This window comes from Rhipicephalus sanguineus, chromosome 11 (genome assembly GCF_013339695.2).
Source record: "Rhipicephalus sanguineus isolate Rsan-2018 chromosome 11, BIME_Rsan_1.4, whole genome shotgun sequence".
NCBI classification, from domain to species: Eukaryota; Metazoa; Arthropoda; class Arachnida; order Ixodida; family Ixodidae; genus Rhipicephalus; species Rhipicephalus sanguineus.
The window spans coordinates 14,898,467-14,922,236 of record NC_051186.1 but is presented as its reverse complement, the minus strand read 5'-3'; the positions used below and the strand labels follow the sequence as shown (position 1 = coordinate 14,922,236).

Genomic DNA, 23,770 nt, shown 5'->3' with positions numbered 1-23,770 from the left:
AAATTTACACTGGACAAGAGAGGGACGAAGACGAGCGCTTGCAAAATTTTGCGCTAACGTGATCAGTTATGCATTACCAACATGCCCAACTTCATACTCTTGTCAACTAAGTTGAAAGTTGCTGTTCGAGCGACGCAGGGCCTTTCAAGGCTTCAAGCTCCTTTGCCCTTCGAAGGACGGGCGGGGCGTTTCATCTCTGCTTGAGGAGCCATCATCGCCAGGCCTCGCACGCGGGGCGATGCCATCGCATGTGCCGTTCGTGCGCTCGTTCTATTTCTGCTTCAGCAGCGCTCGTCCCCAACGGGCGCGTTTTTACTAGTGCATGGAACATATGCGCGGGGCGATGTTATCGATTTGGACTTTATACGGAACATGACGGCAATGGCAAAAGCCTGCCAAGAGTGTCCACATAATTGCTATCGCAATAAAAGTGCTTCCTGGTTGGAGCAGCCGCAATTCCGTTTTAATATGCGCAGCTGTCAATAGCGGGTCCGTCGCTGACGGCCCTGGAGTCGGCCCACTGTGAAGCGGCCACGCTGAGTTACACGCTTGCGCCTCCCTTTCCATGGTCAAGGGACTGGCGATTGGCCCTGGAAACACGTGAACGGTGAAAACACGTTAACCGCTGAGTAGCAGTTGACCAGGATGACCACGCAAAACTATTTAGCACAGGGCATAGAGATTACGCTGCGGAGGCCAGTTTGGTATGCAAGGCCAGGTTGTGAATGGGTCCATCAACGTTCAATCCGCTGTGCAGAGTCCACCGCGACACATTGATGACGAGATCTTAATAGACGTGATGAGTAGGTTTAACTGTCGAACCAGCTTACAGAGACCAAGCTTACGCCTATCCCCTTAACGTTGGCTTCATTTCTAAACACAAGTGCATTGCTGTGAACACATTTTTCCAGGTGCGATATAAGAAGGCTCTAGGATGTTTTTTTTACTATTTTATTAATTTGCTTTGTCAATGAGGGGCCCGCTGGCGCCCTTGACATTCCCGTTGCTTTTCCTTCCTTTTTCCTCCCAGGCACGTTGCTTTTCAAGAGGCCCAACCACGGTGGCAGAAATATAGCCGAGTGGTTACGACGCTCGCCTTCGGGTCGTGGGTACGCGGGTTCGAATCTCGCCTCGCCAAAAATTTCTCTCTTTCTCTTCTTTTCTCTCTCTGTACTCATTCTTTGCCCATCAGGGTTACTGCATTCCACGCGGTACAAATCGGCGCACGTGTTCTGCAAGCGAAGCAGGAGATGAAGAGAACGAAGAGAGCGTGTGCTGTTTCATGATGATAATAATTTCTGCTCACGACCAACGGACTTAGCCGGAGCTTATACAGCTCCGCTGTTAAAAAATAAATAAATAAAACTATAGAGGCGTCACGAAGAGGGAGAAGAAAGGGACACTAACGAGAAACAATGAATTGGTTTGGATCGAAATTGTGCTCTGAGAACTCTAATGTAGTGAATTTCGCCATCACAGGTTTATTAATAGAGGAGCAAATCAAGTTCAAAGTTTCATCGCTAAATTTCGCGCCGAAATCTCCCCGCGTGACGTCACGCATTTCAAAGTGTATTTATCGTATTTCGGTGCCATTGGCTCAACAAAATTACCCCAGACATGGCACCCCAGTCTATGGCTCCCTCAGAGGACAATGTGCTTCATTTTTACCGATTAGTCCCTAGTAGGCGCCGTCAAAACATGTGATGTCACGGCGAATGGTGCGAAACTTCAAGGTGGCGTCGCCACCCACATTTTGTTTTTGCGCGTTTTCTCGCTTACTAAGCGTCTTATAGCTGCAAGCGTGGTGTTTTTGGTATCGTGAAAGATTACTTAACTAATATGAGAAAAAACGTTTTGCTCTTTAGTGTCCCTTTAACACATAATATTGCGCGGCAGAAGCGTACAATCGTGCCAGCCGTCATACCTTGTGAATTGCACAACGAGTGGGTGGTTTAAACGCCCAACCAGTATGAAGCGCTCCGGCATGGTTCAACAGCTTCAACAAAGCGCGCAGCTAAGTCACTCTGGTGTGGGGGCGCCACTGCAGCGTGGAATATAACAGGGGTCGAAACTCACCTCAGCTAGCAGGCCGCAGTCGCAAAATTTAGTCGCACAAGGGCTGGGACTGGGAAGCAGGTTGGAGAGGATGGGTAGGGGGCATATTGAATAAAATTTCACCTAACGTCGCCATATGAAAGAACGCCTTTCCCGTATCTCTCATATGGATCACTTCCGAAGGGGATTCGACATCAGGTTTCTAGAGACATATCGATACTCATCTCAACAATGAGTAAAAATGGACGCCGATATTGAAACATAGGGCTTTTGTTCCACGGTGACGTTTCAACACATGGTGATCGCGCGGGATGCCTCGCGAAAAAAAAAATATGCTTGAGACCAGTCCCGTCTCTGTAACTTACCCGAACAAAACATTATTAATCGAAATAGGTAAGAAAATAATGCGAGTGTCACTTAACCAGGTCACAAAACTCGTGATTTGGCTTTTTGTTACAATCGATTTACAATCGTGTAAGTACGGTAGTCTCATGGTTATAATGTTTCATTTATTATTCGTTGTCACGCGTGTGTTAGCATGTGCCTCGGGAACATTCCATCTTGAGTAGTGCGAATTGATTTTGGTATTAAAGAAGAACGGGTTTTCAGAATCTATTCGACATAAGCTCAACATGTCCTTGCCTGTTCGTAAATGAGATCGCGTGGTTTCAATCTACAACATTTTTTTCAAATGGACACTCCTCGCAACACTGACAGAAATTTATCGCCACCCATGAGCATTCTAGATCCTAGCCACCTTAATTCTAGACAGCTTAAAGGCTTCCGAAACTAATACATGCTTAAGATTACCACACAACTCGAGTCACCCAGAAGAGGAAGGAAGAAAATAATGTTTATTACGCTTGGCCAAGCTATTACGTGTCATCGGGGAATGTCGATGTCCTTCCACAAGTCCATGACGTCACTTCCTGCCGTCTTGATTCTGATGCGTTCCAGCATCCTCTGCACATGCACCGGGGAGAAAAGTCCCTTCCAGTCGCCCACAGCGCCCTTGCGGACAAACTCGCCAGTCATGGGCCTTTGGACCAGTTCTTCTAGGCTCGTTGCCGCTGGGAAATCTTGAGCTTTGGCGCACTCCACCTTTTGCTAAAAAGCATTTTTTAAAATTAAACAGTAAAAAATGCATTGATTTGTCATTACCTCAATATTTCCCACTGGGATTCTCTGAATTGAGTAATGTGACTTATTGTAAAATTTTGATGCGTTCAAAGCATATATTTTGTCGCAAAGTAATGCGTCATCATTCACGTGCGGCATTTAGACATTCTCTGCGTAGCGAAGTTAGGTCCAAATAAAATGCTTCAATCAAAATGAGCCAATTACTGTGTGACATATCTGTAAGAGACAAATCAACGTTGTACTCCTGGATACCGACGATAGTAGGCCATATACGTTGTAACTGCAATATAACCTTGAGGCATTTTGGTGACATGAACACACTGGCAAAAAAGAAATTGTGCTTCTCTCACTCCCGTTTAATGTGGACATGGCTCCTTCAGAAAGAAACTCCACACACTCACGCACACACACACACACACACTTATATATTTATTTTTTTATTTATTTATTTATTCGAAATACCGCTAAAAGCTCTGAAAGATGAGATTACATAGGCGTAGATGTTACAATAAATTGAGAATAATAACAGAGTGAGTGGAGCATGAACATAAAACGATCATGTCAATTGTTTGATATACGGGGAGTGAGATTAACATATATATATATATATATATATATATATATATATATATATATATATATATATATATATATATATATATCCTGCTGTCGGCAAGTTATCTTTTCGTCCACTTTACTTTCTTCACACTTACGTCCCAATTATCACGAATAACATCCCCTATACTTTCCTTGGCATTATTGTCTGTTAGTTTTCATTAATATTGTATCTAACTGAAGTACATTCGTTTCTGACACAACGGGATATGACCGAAATACTTTAGTAAAAAGACGAAGAAAAGTATCCCGGAATACAGTTACAGGAATGCAGATAAAAGAATACAAATATACTGGAGTACTTCAGATGCTGATGCTCGGCTAAGTGATCTTTTTAGTTGCAAGATAATATTGTGATTAATGTTCCAGCGCATTGAAACTTGCCAGTCATGTATATCGCTTGAATCGCTAGCGAACACCAGTGAACTAGAAAAAAGTAGGCATTTATTTTACACACAAGATCTGTTTTGCCGAGAAAGTTGTTGCATTAACTGCACTTAAGCAACAGCATATTCTCCAAGGCTGTCATTTAGACAGCATTGGTTCGACCTCAACACAAGACTTTCTTCCCTCTTGGAAACACGTGAGCTAAGTTCCGACAAAAAAGTAACGAGATACCCATGTCCTGTACTGTATCACGATATCATGGATACGTCATAAAAGTATTTCACTACTGAGATACAAATACATTTTGCAAATACATCTCGATACATAAATACAGATACTCAAAAGTATCTCTATGACACTATCGCGATACTGCCCAGCCCTGCATTCGGCAGAAGGCCGTGCCACGGCCGAAATGTTAAGTAAATATGCGAGTTTAAAAATTTTCCTCCTTCATTTCTTCGACTACATGTGCACTGGACCTTCAGAGCTTTCTTTTATTCCTTTGAGACGCTATGTACACAATTGTGTACACCACTTGTTTTTGTTATTTGTATCGACTAAGAGAAAAGAAAGAGCAAGATACATTGAGCTTTGGATGAACTGAACCTCCTGCATAATAACTTTGTCTTCATTTAAATTCATTTTGCAGTGTACTGTTGCATATTGCCACGCGTGTTATTTTGATGTATTCGGGCATCACCCACAAAGATTGTTTGCAACACTCCGCGGAGACCGCGCCGCGATGTTTCAGAAGCTTCACGAATGTTTTAGATGCGAAGCATCTTATGGCGGAGTTCAATCCAGTGGTGGTGGTGGTGTGCGGCGTGACTGCCCTTACGGCGCATGCGCATCCTCCTCCCCCTCCTCTCCTACGCTCCCCCTCTCGCGCGCCTCATTCTCTGCTGCGCAACGCTGCGATGAGCGCCAGCGCATGCGCGTACCCTCCCTCTCTCCTCTTCTATGCTCCCCCCCTCTAGCACGCCTGTCGACCGCGTTCCGAGCTCGCCCTTTGAGAATTAACGGCCAGGCTAGAGGGAAGACACGACGCGCGTAGTGTTCCTCTTCGCGTTCCACGACGCGAGGTCGGTAGCATGCCCAACGAACGCCAACGGAACGCGATCGTGCAAGTGCTCTGGCTTCGCATCGCCTCATGGTCCCCTTTAGCGGGAGATGGTCTAATTTTTATCTCATGCCATTAACATTTCGCGCAGGACGCGAATAGTCTAGTTTCTTCGAGAGATTGCGCTGCCACCAGCGATAACGCTGGAATGTTCGATAGCCCATGTATAAAAAGCCGACACGCTTTACCCCGTGTCAGTTTGATCGACGGCCGACGCTCTGTTCGCCGCTATGAGTGTTAAGTGTGTATTGCTGTAGTTTGACTGCGTTTCCCGGCCACAAGTTCGGCCAAATAAAGTGTTTAGTCTAATACGCCGAGTGCTGCCTTCGTCGACGTCACGACCCCGTGACATCTGGTGGACGTGCTGTTCGTCCATGTTCCGGACACCCCCTTCAGGCCGTGAACCCAGCCCACGTCGCGATTTCCCCTCCGTTTTAGAGAGTTAGTCTTGGGAAATCTTGTTTTTTTTATTCTACTTTTTCAATGCTTCGTCGGATTTTGATCAATTCTATTTTGGGACCGTTTTCGGCCTAAAAAGAAGCCTACAGCCTTTGGAAGTCTTGTATTTATCGATTTTTTTTCAAGTTTCGTCGTAATGAGATGAAATCGATCTGGGACCGCTTTCGGCCTAATAGTAAGCCTGTAGCCTTTGGAACCTACTGTACTACGCCGAAATGATTCCACTCTGCTTTACGGTTCATGGCTATAGAGTGGCTTTCACGAAGTCATTCTCCTTTCGAATTGAAATGGCTGACAACCCGTTTTGTGATAACTGTGGTAGCGAGAGACACTGCAGCACATCTTCTGCGACTACCCTCGCTACAATGAGCAGAGAAAATCACTCGCAGTCGCTCTTGCTCGCATAGATCCCAGACCTATGACGGCAGAAACCATTCTGGAATGTCGTCCTGAGAGGTCATCGCGGCTGAAGGCGACGAAGGCAACGCTCAACTTCTTGAAGACATCAGACTTGCACCGGTGGTTATAGACTAACGGCATTATCATGACTCTGAAGTGTGTGACTTTGTGCGTGCGTGCTCTCCTTCTCTTTATCTCTTTCTCTATCTTTACATCTCCATCCCTTACCCCAGTGTAGGGTAGCATACCGGTCCTTTTAGACTGGTTAGCATCCCTGCCTTTCCTTTTTCTCCTGTTCCTTCTTTCCTTCGCTCCTTCCTTGGAAGTCTTGTATTTATCGTTTTTTTAAAGTTTCGTCGAAGTCAGATGAAATCGATCTGGGACCATTTTCGGCCTAAATAGTGAGCCTATAGCTTTTGGAAGTCATGTGTTTTTCGATTTTTCAAAAGTTCGTCAGATTTTGACGAAATGGGGCTTGGGCTTATTTAGTTTCTCTGCTTTCCATGTTTTGTTCAATCTCCCTAAAATTGATTTGTGGGGTATCTTCCACCCAAGAGTTGAGGCTTTTGGCTTGCCTTTTCGGTAAAAATGTTTCTATGATTTGTTTTATCGTAATGCATGGATATTTCGAAAAGTCGAAAAATAAAAGACTTATGAAGGATATAGCATTAAGTTTTCGTCATAAATTACAGCAAAATATTTTTGAAGTGGCACCTGTAGCGAGGCTTGGACATACAACCCTAGCGTTAACTTCAAGATTATGCGCGGTAATAATGTACAGACCAACCTGTAAGCACTGTTGGCTGTGCCGTTCCAGTAGCCGAGCCGCTAAGGCGTTAAGCTCAAAATTGAAAAGGAGGCGGTTTGAATCCCGGGGAGGGTATCGCTACAAAAAAGAAAAGGTTGGCTAAAACCCTTAGGACTCTTAATGGATGCGATCGCGGCAAGAATGTTCCTAGAATAAGGGACTCTCCCACCTAGAGTGACTCTGACCTTTATTTCATTCATTCGATTCTTTTTAGGTTTCGTCACATATTCGTGGAACCGATATCTTGCACGTTCTTTACTGGTACCCTCACCGCAGCGGTGGCTAAACGCTTGGGCGTCCGCTTGCAATACGGGAGGTACTGGGTTCGATCTCCACTGCCGGCTGGCCACCCACCGGTTTCCAATGGGAACAAGCGGGCTTCAGGGTAGTGCTGCAGTGGTGCGAAGCTTAAGACTCTCGGAGGACTCCCAACTTGCTGCATGGGACGTACCAGTGGCCACGTCCTGTGCAGTAAACCGGAGGTCCTCCTTCTTTATCTCTAAAATGCAACTTGTAAAAAAATCTCAACCATGCCTCGCCGGCCTCTCTATCGCGTTTAAGGGCCTGTGTGTACATTATTGTAACCATTGGTTACAACTCCAATGGTGGGCGTGTCAGTGCGAGCCTCGATACACCCATGATGACATCATTGTATACTCAGCATTGCCGGCTGTGCGATTCGAACCACCAGTCCTTTGAACACGAACTGTGTTTTAGCCATGGTAACCGCATCCCTGCATGGTTTTCGTTCTTCTCAGCGAGGACGCCAGCGGAATTGGAACCGGCGCCCTTTTGAATGTGAGCCGTACGCTTTACCATCTTGGCTATAACCGCTGCACAGGAAATAGTGTTTATAAGTTGCTCTGCACATTATTGTAGCGCATAAATGAAAATAAACGTTGCGCTTGCGTGTTAATTCCTACAGCTTCACAAACAAAATCTGGTATAGCCTCTGGAAATCTTGAATTTCTGCATTTTTCAAAGTTGCGTCGCATTCTGATGGAATAGATTTTGTGTGATTTTTTGACCGAAAGCGTAAGCCAAATGCCTTTGGCAGTCTTGAGTTTCTGGATTTTTGAAAGTTTCGTCGCATTTTGAAGAAATCAATTTGAAGGTAGAAGAATCTCGGAGTTACCTAGTCGGTTCTTAGCAAGGAAATTCTGCAGCGCGAGCAAAGGAGGACTAAATGGGACACATGAACACAAGACAAGCGCTCTCTTTCTGTTGAAGATTTCATCACAAAATGCGCTATATACTTGTTCCAGGAGGCACGCCCTCACTGGCTGTCTTGATAGCACCACTACATGCGCATTCGTGATGCGCGTGTCCCATCATGCGCCCTTGAAATGCGGCCGCCTTCGCGCAGCCCAAGGAGAGGACCGTCGTCTGGCTTCCAACCAAACCACACGCTTCCTGGAGTTGTTGCTCGCCCGCTTCTAGCTTCCGGCCTGCCCTGCCTTGCGCATCTTCGGTCGTCGGGCTGACGAGTGAGCATTCAATAAATTGTTGTCCGCTGTTCTGTGAAGCCTACGTCTTCCTTGGTTTAACTACGGACGGGATGAGGCAAGCCCAATACCCCACAACGTGTGCCGTGACAGTGATGGCGTAATGAGACGAATACCATAGGCGTGCGCAAGGTTCCCCGTTAGGGGATGCAAAGTTTCATAGTAGCACCCCCCCCCCCCCTCCGCGTTGGACTGGCCCAAATGACATGCTTCACAGTGGATAACAAAAATGCATGCAGCGATGACGTGTTTCTCACAATGGCCCACCTTTGGTCCCCAGTTAACCGGCAGTAAAGATGAGAAGTAAACAGTTCTTGGAATGCAACATAAGGGGCCTGCGACCGCCATTATCGTTCAAAACCTGCGTGGCCATAGCTGAGTAAACGTGTCGGGCAGGCTTTGCGCCCCCTCCTTGGTGATCAGGGAGGGGGCGCAAAGCCTGCCCAATCTGTACCATCTGATCGGGGGGGGGGGGGGGGGTCCTGATCAGATTCTACACATCGTATAACCGCTACAGATTGTATAACCTGTATATATTATATGTCCCTGTACGTGCCATTTGTTCTAGATTAACCTTATGTACCACACTGAATGGAGATTGCAGTACATTTAAATAAACAAATAGAATAAAATAGTGACTGTTTCAGTTAAGTATGACGGTGTATTAGCTTCTACAATTACTGACACACACACACACACACACACACACACACACACACACACACACACACACACACACGCACGCACGCACGCACGCACGCACGCACCCCCTCGGTGATGGCGAGCTTGCGATAGTTGAAGGCCTTCTTCATGTTGCCCAGCGCGGCACCCTCCAAGATGCGGCCTACCAGCGCCGGTTCTCGGCGCAGTCTCGCGGCATACTCGTCACCGAGAAAGCTGGCGATCTTGACGACCGTGCCCGCCGTGTCCCCCTTGAGCTCCTCGTAGGTCAGGAGCAACACGTTGGGGTCCGACCGGTGCGCGTACCACGAAAGCAGGTGATCGAAGTAGTCGCCAAACTCAACGTCACCCGTGATGAAAAGCTCGAAGAAGTCGTCGAAGGTGCCTTGTTCGAAACAATAGGCTGGCATGTGCTTCGTGTGGTAGTAGTAGGACACGCAGCAGTCGAACGGGTTTCGGGTGATGTACAGGTACCTGCGCAGCGGTGCTGTGTATCCGTACGTGAGTACACCTCTTCATCCGCATGACTACGCCCTCTGCATGTTGACGGCATCTTCCATGTTCCTTTAATTAACGCGGTCCTGCGCTTGCCTTCTCTTGGAATCCATTTTGTTACTCTTAATGACCGGCGGTTACCTTGCCTTCTCGCTACATGTCCTGATCATGCCTATGTTATCCTTAATTTCGAATGTGATATCCTTATCACGCGTTTGTTTCCGGACCCACTCTGCTTTCTTCATGTCTCTCTACGTTAAACCTATAATTTTCGTTTTCATATCTCGCTGCGCAAGCTTTTCGTAAGCCTCCATGTTTCTGCCCCGTAAGTGCCGGTAAGACACAGTTGTTATATACTTCTTGATGTATCCTGCTAAACTGCCGTTCATTATATGAGAGAACCCATTCTTATTGTACTAGTCACTTCAGTCTCCTGGTTCCGATCTGCGGTCACTACTTGCTCTAAGTACACTCTTAATCAGGTCCTGCTGAAAGTGCTAGATATAACCAGAAAACCGGACATTTTTTTCGTCCGGTTTCCTGGATATAGCCAGCATTTAACCAGGACCTGATTCAGAGTGTAGATGTACTTCCTTACCACTTCCACTGCTTCGCGGCCTATCACAAACCGCTGTTCCCTTCCGACACTCTTGAAAATGAACTTAGTTTTCTGCATATTCATTTCTAAACCCACTATTCTGCTTTGCGTGTCCAGTTCAGTTATCATGCTTTGCAATTCGTCCCCTGCAGCAAGACAACCTCCTCGGTGAATGGCAGGTTACTAAGGTACTACTGTCCATTAACTTTTATCTCTAACTGTTCCCGGTCCAGGGCTCTTAAAACATCCCGTAAGCACGCAGTGAATAGCACTGAAGAGATCATATATCCCTGCCTTACACCCTTCTTAGAATTTTATCGCTTTGTTTGCGAATCACCATGATGACTGTGGAACCTCTGTAGATTTGTTCCAGTACGTTTATATATCGTTTGTGTACACCCTGATTCCGTGAGGCCTGCATGAGTGATGAGGTTTAGACCGAATCAAATGCCTTCTCGTAATCTATGAAGGCTATATAAAGGGGTTGCTTATATTTAGGGCTCCGAGTATTCGGAGTTTATTTTTCTTGAAATTCGGAGGGTGTTTTTCGGAGTTTATTATTTGGGAAGATATTCGGCGTGTATAAGAGTTTCATCTTCGTAAATCCTTAATTCTCAGAAATTCGGAGTTTAATTTCGCATTATTCTCAATACTCCAAAATGAAATAATACCTGAACACGAAAACATCCGAACACACGAAGCGTGTTTCAGTTGTCTGGAAAGTTTAAACGCACGAACGCATATACACACAAGCGCAAATACTTGAAAACAAAACACCTACGTTTGTGCGTATTACAGCCTTAAAGCTTGTTGTAAAAGACGCGGGCATACTTTAGTTCGAGAAAAACCTAGACGTCTAAACACCGCCAACAGAAAGAAAAAGCGCCAGAGAACAGCGTGGTGCTTAGGTGTCAATTAATTTTCTCGAATTTTAGTATATAGCCCAGCAATAAGTTCTGCTATATACTTTACTAGGTTGCTGTCACTGATGGAAGGGCGCTCCTTTCGATTGATGATTCTCAGCTTTGAATCGGAGCACAAAACGGCTACATACGTCGGCTAAGGCCTTTCAGACCTTCTGAAGAGCGGTTTGTGCCAACATGCCAATTGATAGTACGTCACACTGCTGAACTGTACTTGCAAGTCCGTTATGAGGGTCCTACGTACAGGAGGCTCGTCGTTGTAGAACCTTCTACGACGACGTGCTTGCAACCTTGCAAGCATCGCCGCTGCCGAAGCTTCCTGGAGTTCCGGAAGCTCGTCGATGGTGATGGAAATGGGGCGGTATCTAATCGAAGCGATTATCGCTGCAGTGTCTGTCGCCCTGACCTGATGTAGGTATTTCCGATTAGTTGATCACTACCTGGCATCGGTCCGGCTGCCAGACACTTTCTTCGAATGTGGCTGCCAATAGGTCCATCAGCCTAGTGCAGTGGACGGCAAAACTGGTGCCTGAGCTAAAGTTTATATCGGACAAACGGGCCGATGTTTCACTGACCGCTTGGAACATACCCTTTCAATAAAGAACGGTATATGTCATATTGGCCGTTAAAATCGGAGTTTATCGAATAAATCCGAATTTTCAAAAATTTTACCGGCGAGTGTTTATCGGAGCTTTGAAGGAGTTCGTGATTTTATTGCATGTAAAACCACTGTGTCGACGGCATACGCATAAAATACAATTTCCCGACTGCATGCCCAGGGTGAAGAATTTTTTATCCGTTTTCGTACAGCGTTAACATGAACGCTAGCACAGCCACGTGACGTCATGGTAATAACCAATAGCACGCAAGGGCGCCTGGCGCAACTGTTGCCATCCTCCTCGCTCTCCTTTTTTTCCCCTTTCGCGTGAATGGGCGCGCCAGCAACATGTAGACTATTTTACGTAGTGCATATGGGCGCCGCCACCTTGGGCTGTTAAACTAATGTCTTGCTTTGTTTCTCGTGACGTGAACTAATATGGCGGGAAAACGCCGAATGCTACCAGCCCAACCGTTTCCGTGTGTATACGCCAACCGTAGCGCTGTTTATTTAATTGTTCGAGATAAAAAATGGCAAGGTTAACAGCCCAATATGGCGGCACCGAAACCCATCCGTAGAGCAGTCTATACGCCACCTTCCGCGCTGTCTCGAACGCATGTCAATAACAAGATGGCGACAGTAACCGTTCTTGCGTGCAATAGACGGCGCTGGTAAAAAACTGTGCGCTGAATTTCGGAAACAGCTAAAGAGAAAACACGTACCTAGCCTGCGGCGAGTACCGATGCTTGTAACAAGGCAGGTGCGTTTTGATGGCGTCCGGCCTGTTCTTCAGAACCGAGTGCTCGGCACCCTGCCTCTCTAGGAAGGGCATGCTGCAGCTGAATTGCCGCATGTTCTGAGGAGGAACTCCGCCGCTGAAAAGAACGATTATCGCGTTCGCCGTTAGCCAAATTGCAAGCTTCTTGACAGTCACGTTACGTAAAGAGGAACAGTGTAGCACTCCCTTACTCAATCCCTAAAGAATGAAAAAAAAAAAAATGCCAACGAGAAATTACCATATCTGTGAATGTAATGCATGGACATCATTGGCTTATGTTATCGGTAGACAGTGGATGGCCTGTAACAGCCAGCACTAGCCGTCGTATAGCCAACGTATGGACACACTCAACACTAAACAATATTTTCACCAGCGAGTGCTCCCACCAAGAGCGTAGCACTGCGTTAAAAGGGCCGCGTAAAATCACGATGCCAACGGTTAGCTTCGAGAGATAGCGCGCATCGAAAAAAAAAGTTATCACAAGACGCCGAGACGCGCCTCAACACCCACCTTTTCAGAAGGCGCCCCGCCGACAGGCAGCACTTCGAACCGAGAGCTCGCGCGCAAAAACTAGAACAGTCGAGAAGCCGGGACATGCTGCATTGTCGAGCGTGGCCGCTACCACTGAAACGTCCGCCGCAGACGAAGGTGCGAGAAGGAACTCGCTCTTTCTCGGGACTTCGCCTTGCTGTGCACGGATGAGTCATGTCGAAAAAACTCGAACCTGGGTGCAATCCAATATAGGCGCGTGGAGACAGGCAGAAGTCAGGGAAGCTGCCTAAATTTTTCACAGACACCCATGTGTATATATATATATATATATATATATATATATATATAGGAAAAAGGTAAAAGGTATACGCTTCTAAAAAACTGTTTATTTGTCGACGTTTCGACCGGACACCGATCGGTCTCCCGTCGAAACGTCGGCAAATAAACAGTTTTTTAGAAGCGTATACCTTTTTCCTAATTATTTTACGGCAACCGAAGACAGACTCTTCATAATCTACGTACCATATATATATATATATATTGTGGGCACTAGTTATGTGCTTCTTTCTCATCTGTGCATTATCATAATCATCATCATCCGTTTGTCTCTCTGTCCTCATCGTCACCGTGTGTCATTCTCATCATCATCGGGTGTGTGCACGTTCGGCCCATTCTCTTCCGAGGCCTTGGGTCTAATAAACGTAGCTTCAACCAAGACGTCATAATATATATGTAAATATCCTCGTCATGCGGCGTTTGATAGAAAACTTCATCGTTAAGTAACGAAGAAAGTCTAATCAAATCATTTTTTGTTTTAAGGAAGAAAATAATTTTTGAATTTGGCCCTCCGAACGCGCCCTGCATTTCATTTTGTTGCCGCTTCGCCGCAAAGCACGTGGTCGCCCTTGCAGCTGACACTCATCACAGGCAGCGGCAAGATGTGACATGTATGTCAGTGGCATGCGAGTGGTCGAAAGTCTTGTCGCGTTGATGTCAGGTCGAGGAGTAATGAATTCGCGTTACAATGTGAGCTTGCTTGGCGGGCGCAATCAGAGAGCAGCTTATGGCGTCGTTGGTGCAATGTGCTAGAGGGCCGTTTGCACAACTAGCATACACATACTGAAATAAATAACGCACATTGTATACACTTGTTTACATTGTATACACATGTGTGTGTGTATGTACACACACACACACACACACACACACACACACACACACACACACACACACACACACACACACACACACACACACACACACACACACACACACACACACTACGAAGTAGAGGACGTGCAAAACGAAAACGTTTTATTTTTCCGACGTTTCAGCCAGGGCCCGGCCTTCATGAGGGAACGCACGATACAGAAGTCTGTACCGTGTTTTCTCTGATGAAGGCCGGTGCTCGCCTGAAACGTCGGGGCAAATAAAACGTTCGTTTGGCACGTCCTCTACTTCGTAGTATTGGTTCTACTGGATCCAAGGACGCTTCCCTCCTCACACACACACACACACATATATATATGTATAGCAAAAGCAAGGTGTTTGACGCACAAGTGAAAAGAAGCTTTATTTGACGTTTCGGCCCGTGGGCCCGGCCTTCGTCAGAATGAAACGTGGACACTGGAACGGTTACTTATATGCCAGCGGTCACATTGATTACACAGTGATACAATAGTTACTTGCGGAAGAATGAATAACAAATAATAAACTAACAATGTCATCATAGTCGTAAGGCTCATGTCGCAATCATACACACACAAGAAAAATAGAGAAGGAAAAAAGCAGGTATTGATAGCTGATGTCACCACTGAGGGAGAACATACAAAAGAGAAAAGCGAAAACAAGGGCATATGTAAAGCAAAAATTATATATATATATATATATATATATATATATATATATATATATATATATATATATATATATATATATATATATATATATATATACGTGCAGAGCAGGACCTACAATTACTATGAAAATATATATATATATATATCCTATATATATATACTATATATTGCTAAGATTAAGATAAACAAACTTATCCGTGATAATGTGCCTGTGCTGTCCTCTCTAACGATTTTCGCGTCACGGGCCGACACCGGAGCATAACATAGTAAACCTTTCCAACCATTCTTTGTCAGATCAAGAGAAATCTGTATTATCACGCGGTCTTAATTTTTGCCATGCCTCTGGGGGATATAACGAATTTCAGTTCCTACAAGATGTAGATGACTTCGCCCGCAACATGAGGCTACGAGAATTTTTTCATAATAAGCCCACGTCCGATAATGCTCCTTCGTTTTCTAATAAGCGATGGACGCCCCCAGTTCAACGCGACAGGTGCCTAGAGTTATATATAGAAGCGGTACAGCGCGATTTACATGAAACTTACAAAAAACGGCAACCATTTAAGAGCAACATTTCCGCTAAAGAAAGTGAGGCACTAAAGAACTTGGCCAACAATGCAGATATTGTCATAAAACAAGCTGACAAAGGAGGCGCGATTGTGCTTATGAATCGAGAGGACTACATATCTGAGGCTTACAGGCAGCTGCGTGACGATACCTTCTACAGACGCTTGGAACATGACCCCACCACTGAATTTAAATCTGTTATAAAAGGAGAAATCGAACAACTCGTGGCAGATGAAGAATTAACTGACAAAGACATGTCTTTCTTGCTCCCGCTAAGTCCTGTAGCAGGACGGTTCTATCTGCTGCCAAAAATTCATAAGGTAGGCAACCCCGGAAGACCAATAGTGTCGGCTATAGGTTCTGTAACTGAAAAGTTTTCCTGTTTTGTTGATAACCTCATTAGCGATATTCCGCAAACTTTCTCCTCCTACATCAAAGATTCTGGCCATTTCTTACGTGACATTGCTGACTTAACTGTTCCTGAAGGGTCCCTCTTGGTTACTCTAGATGTGCGTTCACTTTACACCAACATTCCCCACGAGGATGGAATCCGAGCTGTTCGTCAGGAATATGAGCGTTTGAGCTCTGACCGCTCCATTGATGGCGCAACGTTAACTACATTACTGAAATTAATTCTCCAATATAATAATTTTGAAATCAACAATGAGCATTTCATACAAGTTAACGGGACATCTATGGGAACGAAGATTGGCCCCGGTTACGCAAATATATTCATGGGTGTGCGGGAGAAAGAATTTCTGGGCAGCCAAGCACTAACACCACTTTTTTATAAACGATACATCGATGACATCTTCCTAATTTGGGAACACGGGGAAAATGCATTACTTTTATTTATAGCAGAGTTCAACAACGTTCACAATTCCATATCTGTCTCACATTTGTTCTCAGAGGAACGCGCAGATTTCCTAGATATCACTGTAAATTTACGGGACGGCCGACTAACAACCACGCTTTTCAAGAAGCCTACAGACAGGCAACAATATCTGCATTTTCAAAGCAGTCACTTAAAACACTGGAAAACCAGCATCCCGTACAGTCAGGCACTTCGCTTCAAACGTACATGTACAGATGAGTCCGACTACCACAAGAACTGCACTTCCTTGAGAGAATCTTTAATTAAACAGAAGTACCCAGCTCGTTTAGTTGACGACTCTTTCGCAAAGGCTAACGATGTCGAGCGCAAAACCCTTTTAGAGGCACCAAAAAAGACTTCCACGACACAAGAAACTAACCTTGTACTTACGCATTCGGCCTCCGTACCAGGAGTAGGTTGTATTCTACAAAAACATCATAATATATCCTCATGCAAAGTCAGCGTCTCCGAACAATATTCCCAACTCCACCAAGAGTAGTCTACAGACGCTCTAAAAATTTGCAGGACATAGTCACATCTTCTAAAGTTACTGAACCAGTACATTCAGGCTGTCACCCTTGTGGGAAATCACGCTGCAAAATATGTGCACGTATGACGACCTCACTTTCAGCTCACAGCACCGCCTCAGGTTTAAGCCTCAAAATTAGGGGCAACATTGGCTGTGACACGCCCAATGTAATATATCTTCTGGAGTGTTCTGCTTGCAACAAGCACTACATAGGCCAAACGGAAACCAGCTTCCGGCTGCGTTTCAACAATCATAAGGCACACGCATCTTCCCTTCCTAACCTAGCTTTATCAAAACACGTTGCGCTTCCCGGTCAGGCAGGCAGGCAGGCAAAGAACTTTATTATTATCCGGAGGCGGCGCTCGACTCCCTTTAGGGGGTGACACCGGTGGGCCACTCCCACGACGGGACGGGGAGGTTAAACTCCAAGGCCATGTCGCGGGCCCTCTGGATGGCCCTAAGCTGGTCTCCTTTGTCTTGGCTAGTGAGCAGATAGTTCCAGTCCGCCTCCGTAGAGGGACACTCGCTGCTCCCGCGCAACGCAGGGCATTGCCACAGCATGTGTTGTAAGGTGCATTTGGGGTGGCCACAGCGCGGGCACCCCGGCTCTATGCCATCCATGTACTTGGAACATTTTAAAGGCGATGCATACGCCTCCGTCTGTAACAAACGTAGAGTGATTGATTGAGCCCTGTTTAAGTGTGGGTGCGGGAGTGGGTACCTCCGCCTCTCCAACTGGTAATGTTTGCAGATTTCATTAAACGTTAACAACGGATCTCTGAAGTACCAAGTAACGTCCTCAGCCTCCGATTGGTTCTCCCCGATGTGGAATGTGAGACCTCGCGCCCGGGAGTGAGCCAATTCGTTGGCATTGAGGATGGTTCCGTGTACGTGTCGGCCAACGTGTGCCGGGAACCAGATGATGTGAGAGAGAGAGATGCTCTTTATTAGAAATACAGAGATTTTTGCCGGCGTCAGTATACCGCTGGCATGCTACTCTGTATAGGGATGGGGAATGGGATTGACAGATTAAAGAAGAGAGGGGAGGGAATAATAATAGAAACAAAGAATATAAAAAAATGAAATGAGCAAGTGAACCTGATAGAAATATTTACAAGGAGGGTGTCAGGTAAGATAAGGCCTTGCTATGTGAAATAGCCAACCATTAAAGCTTTTCGACTAGGCCGATTTTTGATAGGTAATTAAACAGTGCCTGTAAAACCCGTCGCTGCTTTGAAGGGCTGGTCACTGGGCCTAATAAGTTGTGTAATGTTAACTTATCGTGACAGATCATGGCCATTTGTCGCTCAAGCAACTGTCTCTCATCGCGGTACGGCGGAACATTCCAGTAATATGTGCTCCACAGTCTCTATGCTGCCACAGTTATCACAGCAGGGACTAGTGGTGTGCCCTATGCGGTACAAATAACAGTTCGTGTACGCCACATTCAGTCGAAGACGATGGTACAGCGTCTCAAGTTGGCGAGGAAGTGTTGGGGAAATTTTCACTCTCACTTCTGGGTCAATGCATCGCAGACAGTTATCTTGGTGGAGCGGCAGGTTCCAGAGGCGGTCTTTTTCTTGACAGGCATATTTTCTTGCGAACTTCGAGGCGTCGACTTTAGTAAAAAATGTCCTTCTGAAATTCCGGTAGTGGAGTCCTTTTCGGGCTGCTTCATCCGCTTTTTCGTTTCCTGAAATACCAGCATGGCCAGGTATCCATTGGAACTTAATGTAATGTCCTGCAATCTTAGCCTTGTGATGAAGATAGGCGATATCAGATGCTACACTTTGGTGATTACCATGCTTATACCTGTTCCACATACTTTGTAGGGCTGCTTTAGAGTCTGTAAATATCACCCATTTTTTTGGCAGCTGCTGTCGTAGTATAAACATAAGAGCCTCCTTAATGCCATATAGCTCAGCTGACGTAGATGATGTCGCTCTCTCAAGACGATACGAGAGGGATTGTCCTGTAGAGGGCACATAAATTCCGTACGACGATCTACGTTGGGTTGTAGAACCGTCTGTGAATATGTGCGCTTCGGTTGCGTATTCTTTATACATATACTCCAGCGCTATCTGATGAGTTGCTGCTTGGGGCATTTTCCTTTTTGCACTGAGGATATGCCTTGGGCTTCCCAGATGCGCGTCCTCAGCAGCGACTGTCGTCATCGCTCGTGATCACCCCATCACAACATACATCCGCGTCGATGCTTTAAGAATGCACATAAGACATGCCGCCCGGATTCCATCACACCACCTCGCCTCACTTCCAGCTGCTAGGCCACACTCTGCATTCAGCGGAATTATTGCTTCGCATAGCGCAGTGATTCCCACGAACTTCACGCACGCAGCAAGATCGCCGTTGCCGTTGTGGTGTCTACATCCACTGGAAGCCCTGATAACCATTCCCGGTATACAAAAGAAAAAACACTCGTCATATCTGGCCCTACAGCAAGCCACTCTATTGTTTCTGCATGAAAAACACAGTGGACGCCTTCACATTTATACTGACGGTTCAGTTTCTCCTACAAGCTCAGCAGGGGCAGTGGTCATACCCGAGAAATCCGTCACCGTAAAGTTCAAGACGTCGCACTTGACATCATCGACGGCTGCAGAACTCACCGCCATCCGTGCTGCTCTAGAGTTCGTAGTGGAAGAAACGCCACAGGCATGGTCAGTCTTCTCTGACTCCAAAGCAGCGCTCCAGTGCATTATGTCCCCATATCGTCATGGACCAAATGAACAGTTAGTCGTTGACATAAGACTGCTTCATCACCGCGCCATTGAGAAGCGCCACAGCCTAATCTATCAGTGGATACCGGGCCATTGCGGTATCTACGGAAATGACCGTGCTGATGAGGCTGCCCGATCTGCCCATGATGCTCTCCATTGTGCAGCTATACCGCTGTCAAGAACGGACGCCGCAACAAGGCTTCGTTCCCATGCACGTGAACTGACACTGGCACAGTGGAACTCGACGGAATTTACCAACGCCCGTCTTCACAACTTGGACCCGAATCTACAGCTCCGTCTTCCGTCGGGAATAACTAGAGCTGAGGAGACGCTCCTGTGCCGCCTGTGGCTCGGGGTGGCCTTCACGAAGGCCTACTCATTTCGAATTGGAATGGCCAGCAGCCCGACATGTGATAACTGTAGCTGCGAGGAGACAATCGCCCATCTTCTCTGTGAGTGTCCTCGCTTCAGTGCACAAAGAGAAGAACTGTCCGCAGCGTTAAATAGACTTGACAATCGTCCACTGTCGGAGGAAAAGATCTTAGGACACTGGCCGAAACCATCCTCGGCACGGAAAGCTTTGAAAGCGTTATTGCGCTTTTTGCGCAAAACTAATCTCATAGACAGACTTTAAGCAGTGTCGTTTATCGTACTATTGTTCTTTTTTTTTCTTTTTGTAACATCCCTTTTCTATCATCTTTCACTCCCCCTTCCCCTTTCCCCAGCACAGGGTAGCCAGCCGGTCTGAGAACTGGCTAACCTCCCTGTCTTTTTGTTTTTCTTCTCCTCCTCCTCCTCCTCCTCCTTCCTTTTTGCACTGATTCCGGGGATATATGGCACAATTTCTAGCGGTGCCAGTGTCCAGGGTGAGATGTTCTTTGGCATAATAGGTGACGCCTGAGCAGGGATCGAAATACGTGCGTATATGCTTCCGACGGCCTGCCCGAAGCCAGATTAGCAACTGTAGCAGAAGCCGGATGCCTGCCTCTTGAAGTGATATCTTCACAGGAGACACTTCGGATTCACCTCAGACACGTTATTCACAACAAGACCCACTTTTTAAAGAATATTTCTACAACAAGATGACGTGCTTTTTGTCTGACCAATTGGCAGCAGAGAGAACGCGCGCTGCTTCCCGACAAACCGAGCCCGTCATGAAAGCCCGTGCGGCTACGCGCGAATCTGTGTAAATGGCGGTGCGGTCGGTGGCAGCGAGAGCTAGTGCCACAGCGACCTGCTCGGCGCGATCAGCGTTTGAATTTAATAAAGTCATAGACGACAAGTGTTCGCCTTTGAGTGTTGTGACTACCGAGACAAAGTGGTCCGTATAGCCGTATTGCGCTGCGTCTACGAAGGCCACGTTACCATCCATAGCGGCTGCGGTACCGAGTAGGGCTCGCGCCCGTGCCTGACGTCTCCCCACATTATGTGTGGGATGCATGTTATGGGGTATCGGGGATACTGTAAATTTCGCGCGCAGCTCTTCGGGGAGCTGTCGCGGGTTTTCTGGGGTTACGGGAGATTTGAGCCCGAGGTGTGCTAGTAAACGTCGCCCAGCTGCAGTGGAAGACAGCCTTACAATTTGAGAGACTTTTTGAGCTTCTACGATTTCGTTGAATGTGTTGTGAATGCCTAGTTCGTTGAGCTTGGTGGTGCGGGTGCTGCCCGGTAACCCGAGCACCTGTTTAACGCACCGGCGGATGATCACGTCCAGACGGCGTACGTCTCCTTTTTGCCACAGGTGGGCGGGAGCCATATAGTTGATGTGGCTCATGAGAAACGCGTGGAACAGTCTGCGGAGATTCTCCTCAGACAGTCCCCCGCGCTTGTTAGCTACTCAATTAATTAATTTAGCCATAGCTTCGGCCTTCTTGGAAACGTGAGTGATACTGACGTCGTTATGGCCATTGGCCTGAATGACCATGCCTAGAATGCGAACTTGGTTCACCGTGGGGATCGGTCTACCGTCCGCCGTCAGGACGTTGATCTCCGCGTATGCGTATCTGCGCGCCTTGTATTTCGGGCGGTAGAGTAGTAATTCTGATTTCTCGACCGATAGCGAGAGGCCGGCCTGCCCGTAAGAACGTTTCTACTGTGTTTACCGCTTCTTGCAATCGCTCCTCGATATGGCCGTCGCTGCCGCTCGTACACCAGACGGTGATGTCGTCTGCGTAGAGGGCGTGACCGATGCCGTCGATCTGTGAGAGTTGTCGCGACAGAGCGCGCATGGAGAGGTTGAACAGGAACGGAGAGATCACGGCCCCTTGGGGTATGCCCCTCGGTCCCAGGTTGAACTGCTTCGAGCCCATCGAGCCAAGTTGGATTGTAGCTGTCCTGTCACGTAGGAACGAGCTAACGTAATTGTAGAAACGCGTGGATGTGAGAGTGGTTTACGCGGTCGAATGCCTTCTCGAGGTCGAGCGCTAGGATGGCTCTAGTGTCTCTGGTCCTTCAGCAAGATTAAAGCTACAATCCTAGAACCAGGGTTCAGCTCTCATCGTGACAGAGAAGTTCGGGAATCATATCTCATCCACAAATTCAACACTATCACTTTTGGGCTTAATGAAAGTCCCGGCACTCTAACGTTCCTGCGCCCGTAACGTGCCATGCGCATTCACGTCCTTTAAGTAATCTTTTATGTACGCGTTTATATATATATATATATATATATATATATATATATATATATATTTTTTTTTTCATAGTAATTGTAGGTCCTGCTCTGCACGTATATATATATATATATATATATATATATATATATATATATATATATATATATATATATATATATATATATATATATATATATATATATATATATAGTAGAAAGCCGGTCGTTTTGTCTATCTCTGTCTTTTTATTTGCTTGCAGCCGCCATGCATCTGTCGAACACCCCATCAAAGAGGCAGACAGACCGCCTCTCTGCTCCAATACTCTTGCTATTCCTTCCCATGTCATCATCATCATCATCACCGTTATGATAATTTTTCAGGCCATTTGACGTCCATGGAGGACGAAGGCTTCTTCAAATGGCCTCCAGTTTACCCTATCCTGTGCGACCTGGTTCCGTTTTATGCCTGCGAACTTCCTGATTTCACCACTCCATCTAACCGTCCGTCCTCGGTATCTGTATCGCATCCCTTAAACATTCTGTTGCTCGAACGTACCAAAGGTTATCCGTCCTTCACATAACGTGACCTGGCCACGAGCACTTTTTCTTCCTATAGTGTTAACTGGAACGTCGGCTACCCCTGTTTGTTAATTCTGTAATCCACTCTGCTCTCTACCTGTCTCCTAACGTTATGCCTAACATTTTTCGTTCCCTCGCACGCTGCCTGGTTCTTAACTTCTTTGTTTCTTTGTTAGCCTCCGTGATTCCGCCCCATATGCTAATGCTAGACGTACGCAATGGTTCCACACTTTCCGCTTTAGGGACAGCGGTAGATCGCATTTCATTATTTGGAAGTGTCTGCCGTAAGCGCTCGAGCCCATCATTAGTCTTCGACGAATTTCCTTTTCACGACTATAGGCTCCCTCTCGTTGTTTCCCTCGCTATTGTTTCCAGCGTTCATTCACCAGGTTAAAACGCAATAAATCAGGCCGATCTCTCAGCTACTCTCTTTCAATGAGTTTTTCCTCCCTATCCGCCACAAAACGCTTGACCGCGGCTATGGTTTACGACAAGTGCTTTAGATCCACATAATGAAGTTGTTCCGTGTACCTGTATATGCCGTAGACGAGGTACCGTAGCCAGGTAGTTCCGCACTTGGGGTAGCCGACGATGACCACGTCGCCCGGAAGTGGCTGGTAGGCGAGTGCCGATCGCACATACGGCTCGGGAAAATAGTAGCTCCAGGACATGCCCTCAATCATGCGGGTCAGTGGCCACACTGCCATCTACGTGCGAAAAAGGAAGAAGGTGCACTGCAGCAGGGAAAGTGTAGTCAACATGAAGTGTCATGTGCGTCAATTACGGCCTTTTCGCGGCCTTCACTACGAGTCATTGCTGTCAGAGTCCAGCGGAACGGTTCGTGTGGCGGCGCAGACCAGTTGAGGAGAGCCTTTAGTGCACCCTGTGTGTAGCGGTTTAGGCACGTAAAAGCCCAGAAACTATTAATATTAGTTTTCCGGCCCATTAACTAGCACG

The 23,770-nt window shown here is 46.5% G+C and overlaps 1 protein-coding gene across 1 annotated transcript; it reads right to left on the bottom strand.

Annotated features, from left to right (window-relative positions):
• Nucleotides 1–2,937: 2,937 nt before the first annotated feature.
• LOC119374880 (sulfotransferase ssu-1) lies at nucleotides 2,938–23,520 on the bottom strand. The gene is made up of 4 exons (XM_037645084.1): nucleotides 23,345–23,520; nucleotides 12,506–12,658; nucleotides 9,256–9,643; nucleotides 2,938–3,162 (listed from the first exon to the last, which is right to left on the bottom strand). The coding sequence occupies exons 1-4, from the start codon at nucleotides 23,518–23,520 to the stop codon at nucleotides 2,938–2,940; spliced, it is 942 nt and encodes a 313-aa protein (XP_037501012.1).
• Nucleotides 23,521–23,770: the final 250 nt, after the last annotated feature.

Bases quoted from the DNA above. Each gene is read 5' to 3' on its own strand.
- LOC119374880 (XM_037645084.1), bottom strand. From the start codon at position 23,520: ATGGCAGTGTGGCCACTGACCCGCATGATTGAGGGCATGTCCTGGAGC. The intron at 12,659-23,344 runs GTACACGGAACA...CGTTCTTTTCAG, and splicing joins CTCGTCTACGGCATATACAG to CGGCGGAGTTCCTCCTCAGA. The intron at 9,644-12,505 runs GTACGTGTTTTC...ACCGCTGCGCAG, and splicing joins CGGTACTCGCCGCAGGCTAG to GTACCTGTACATCACCCGAA.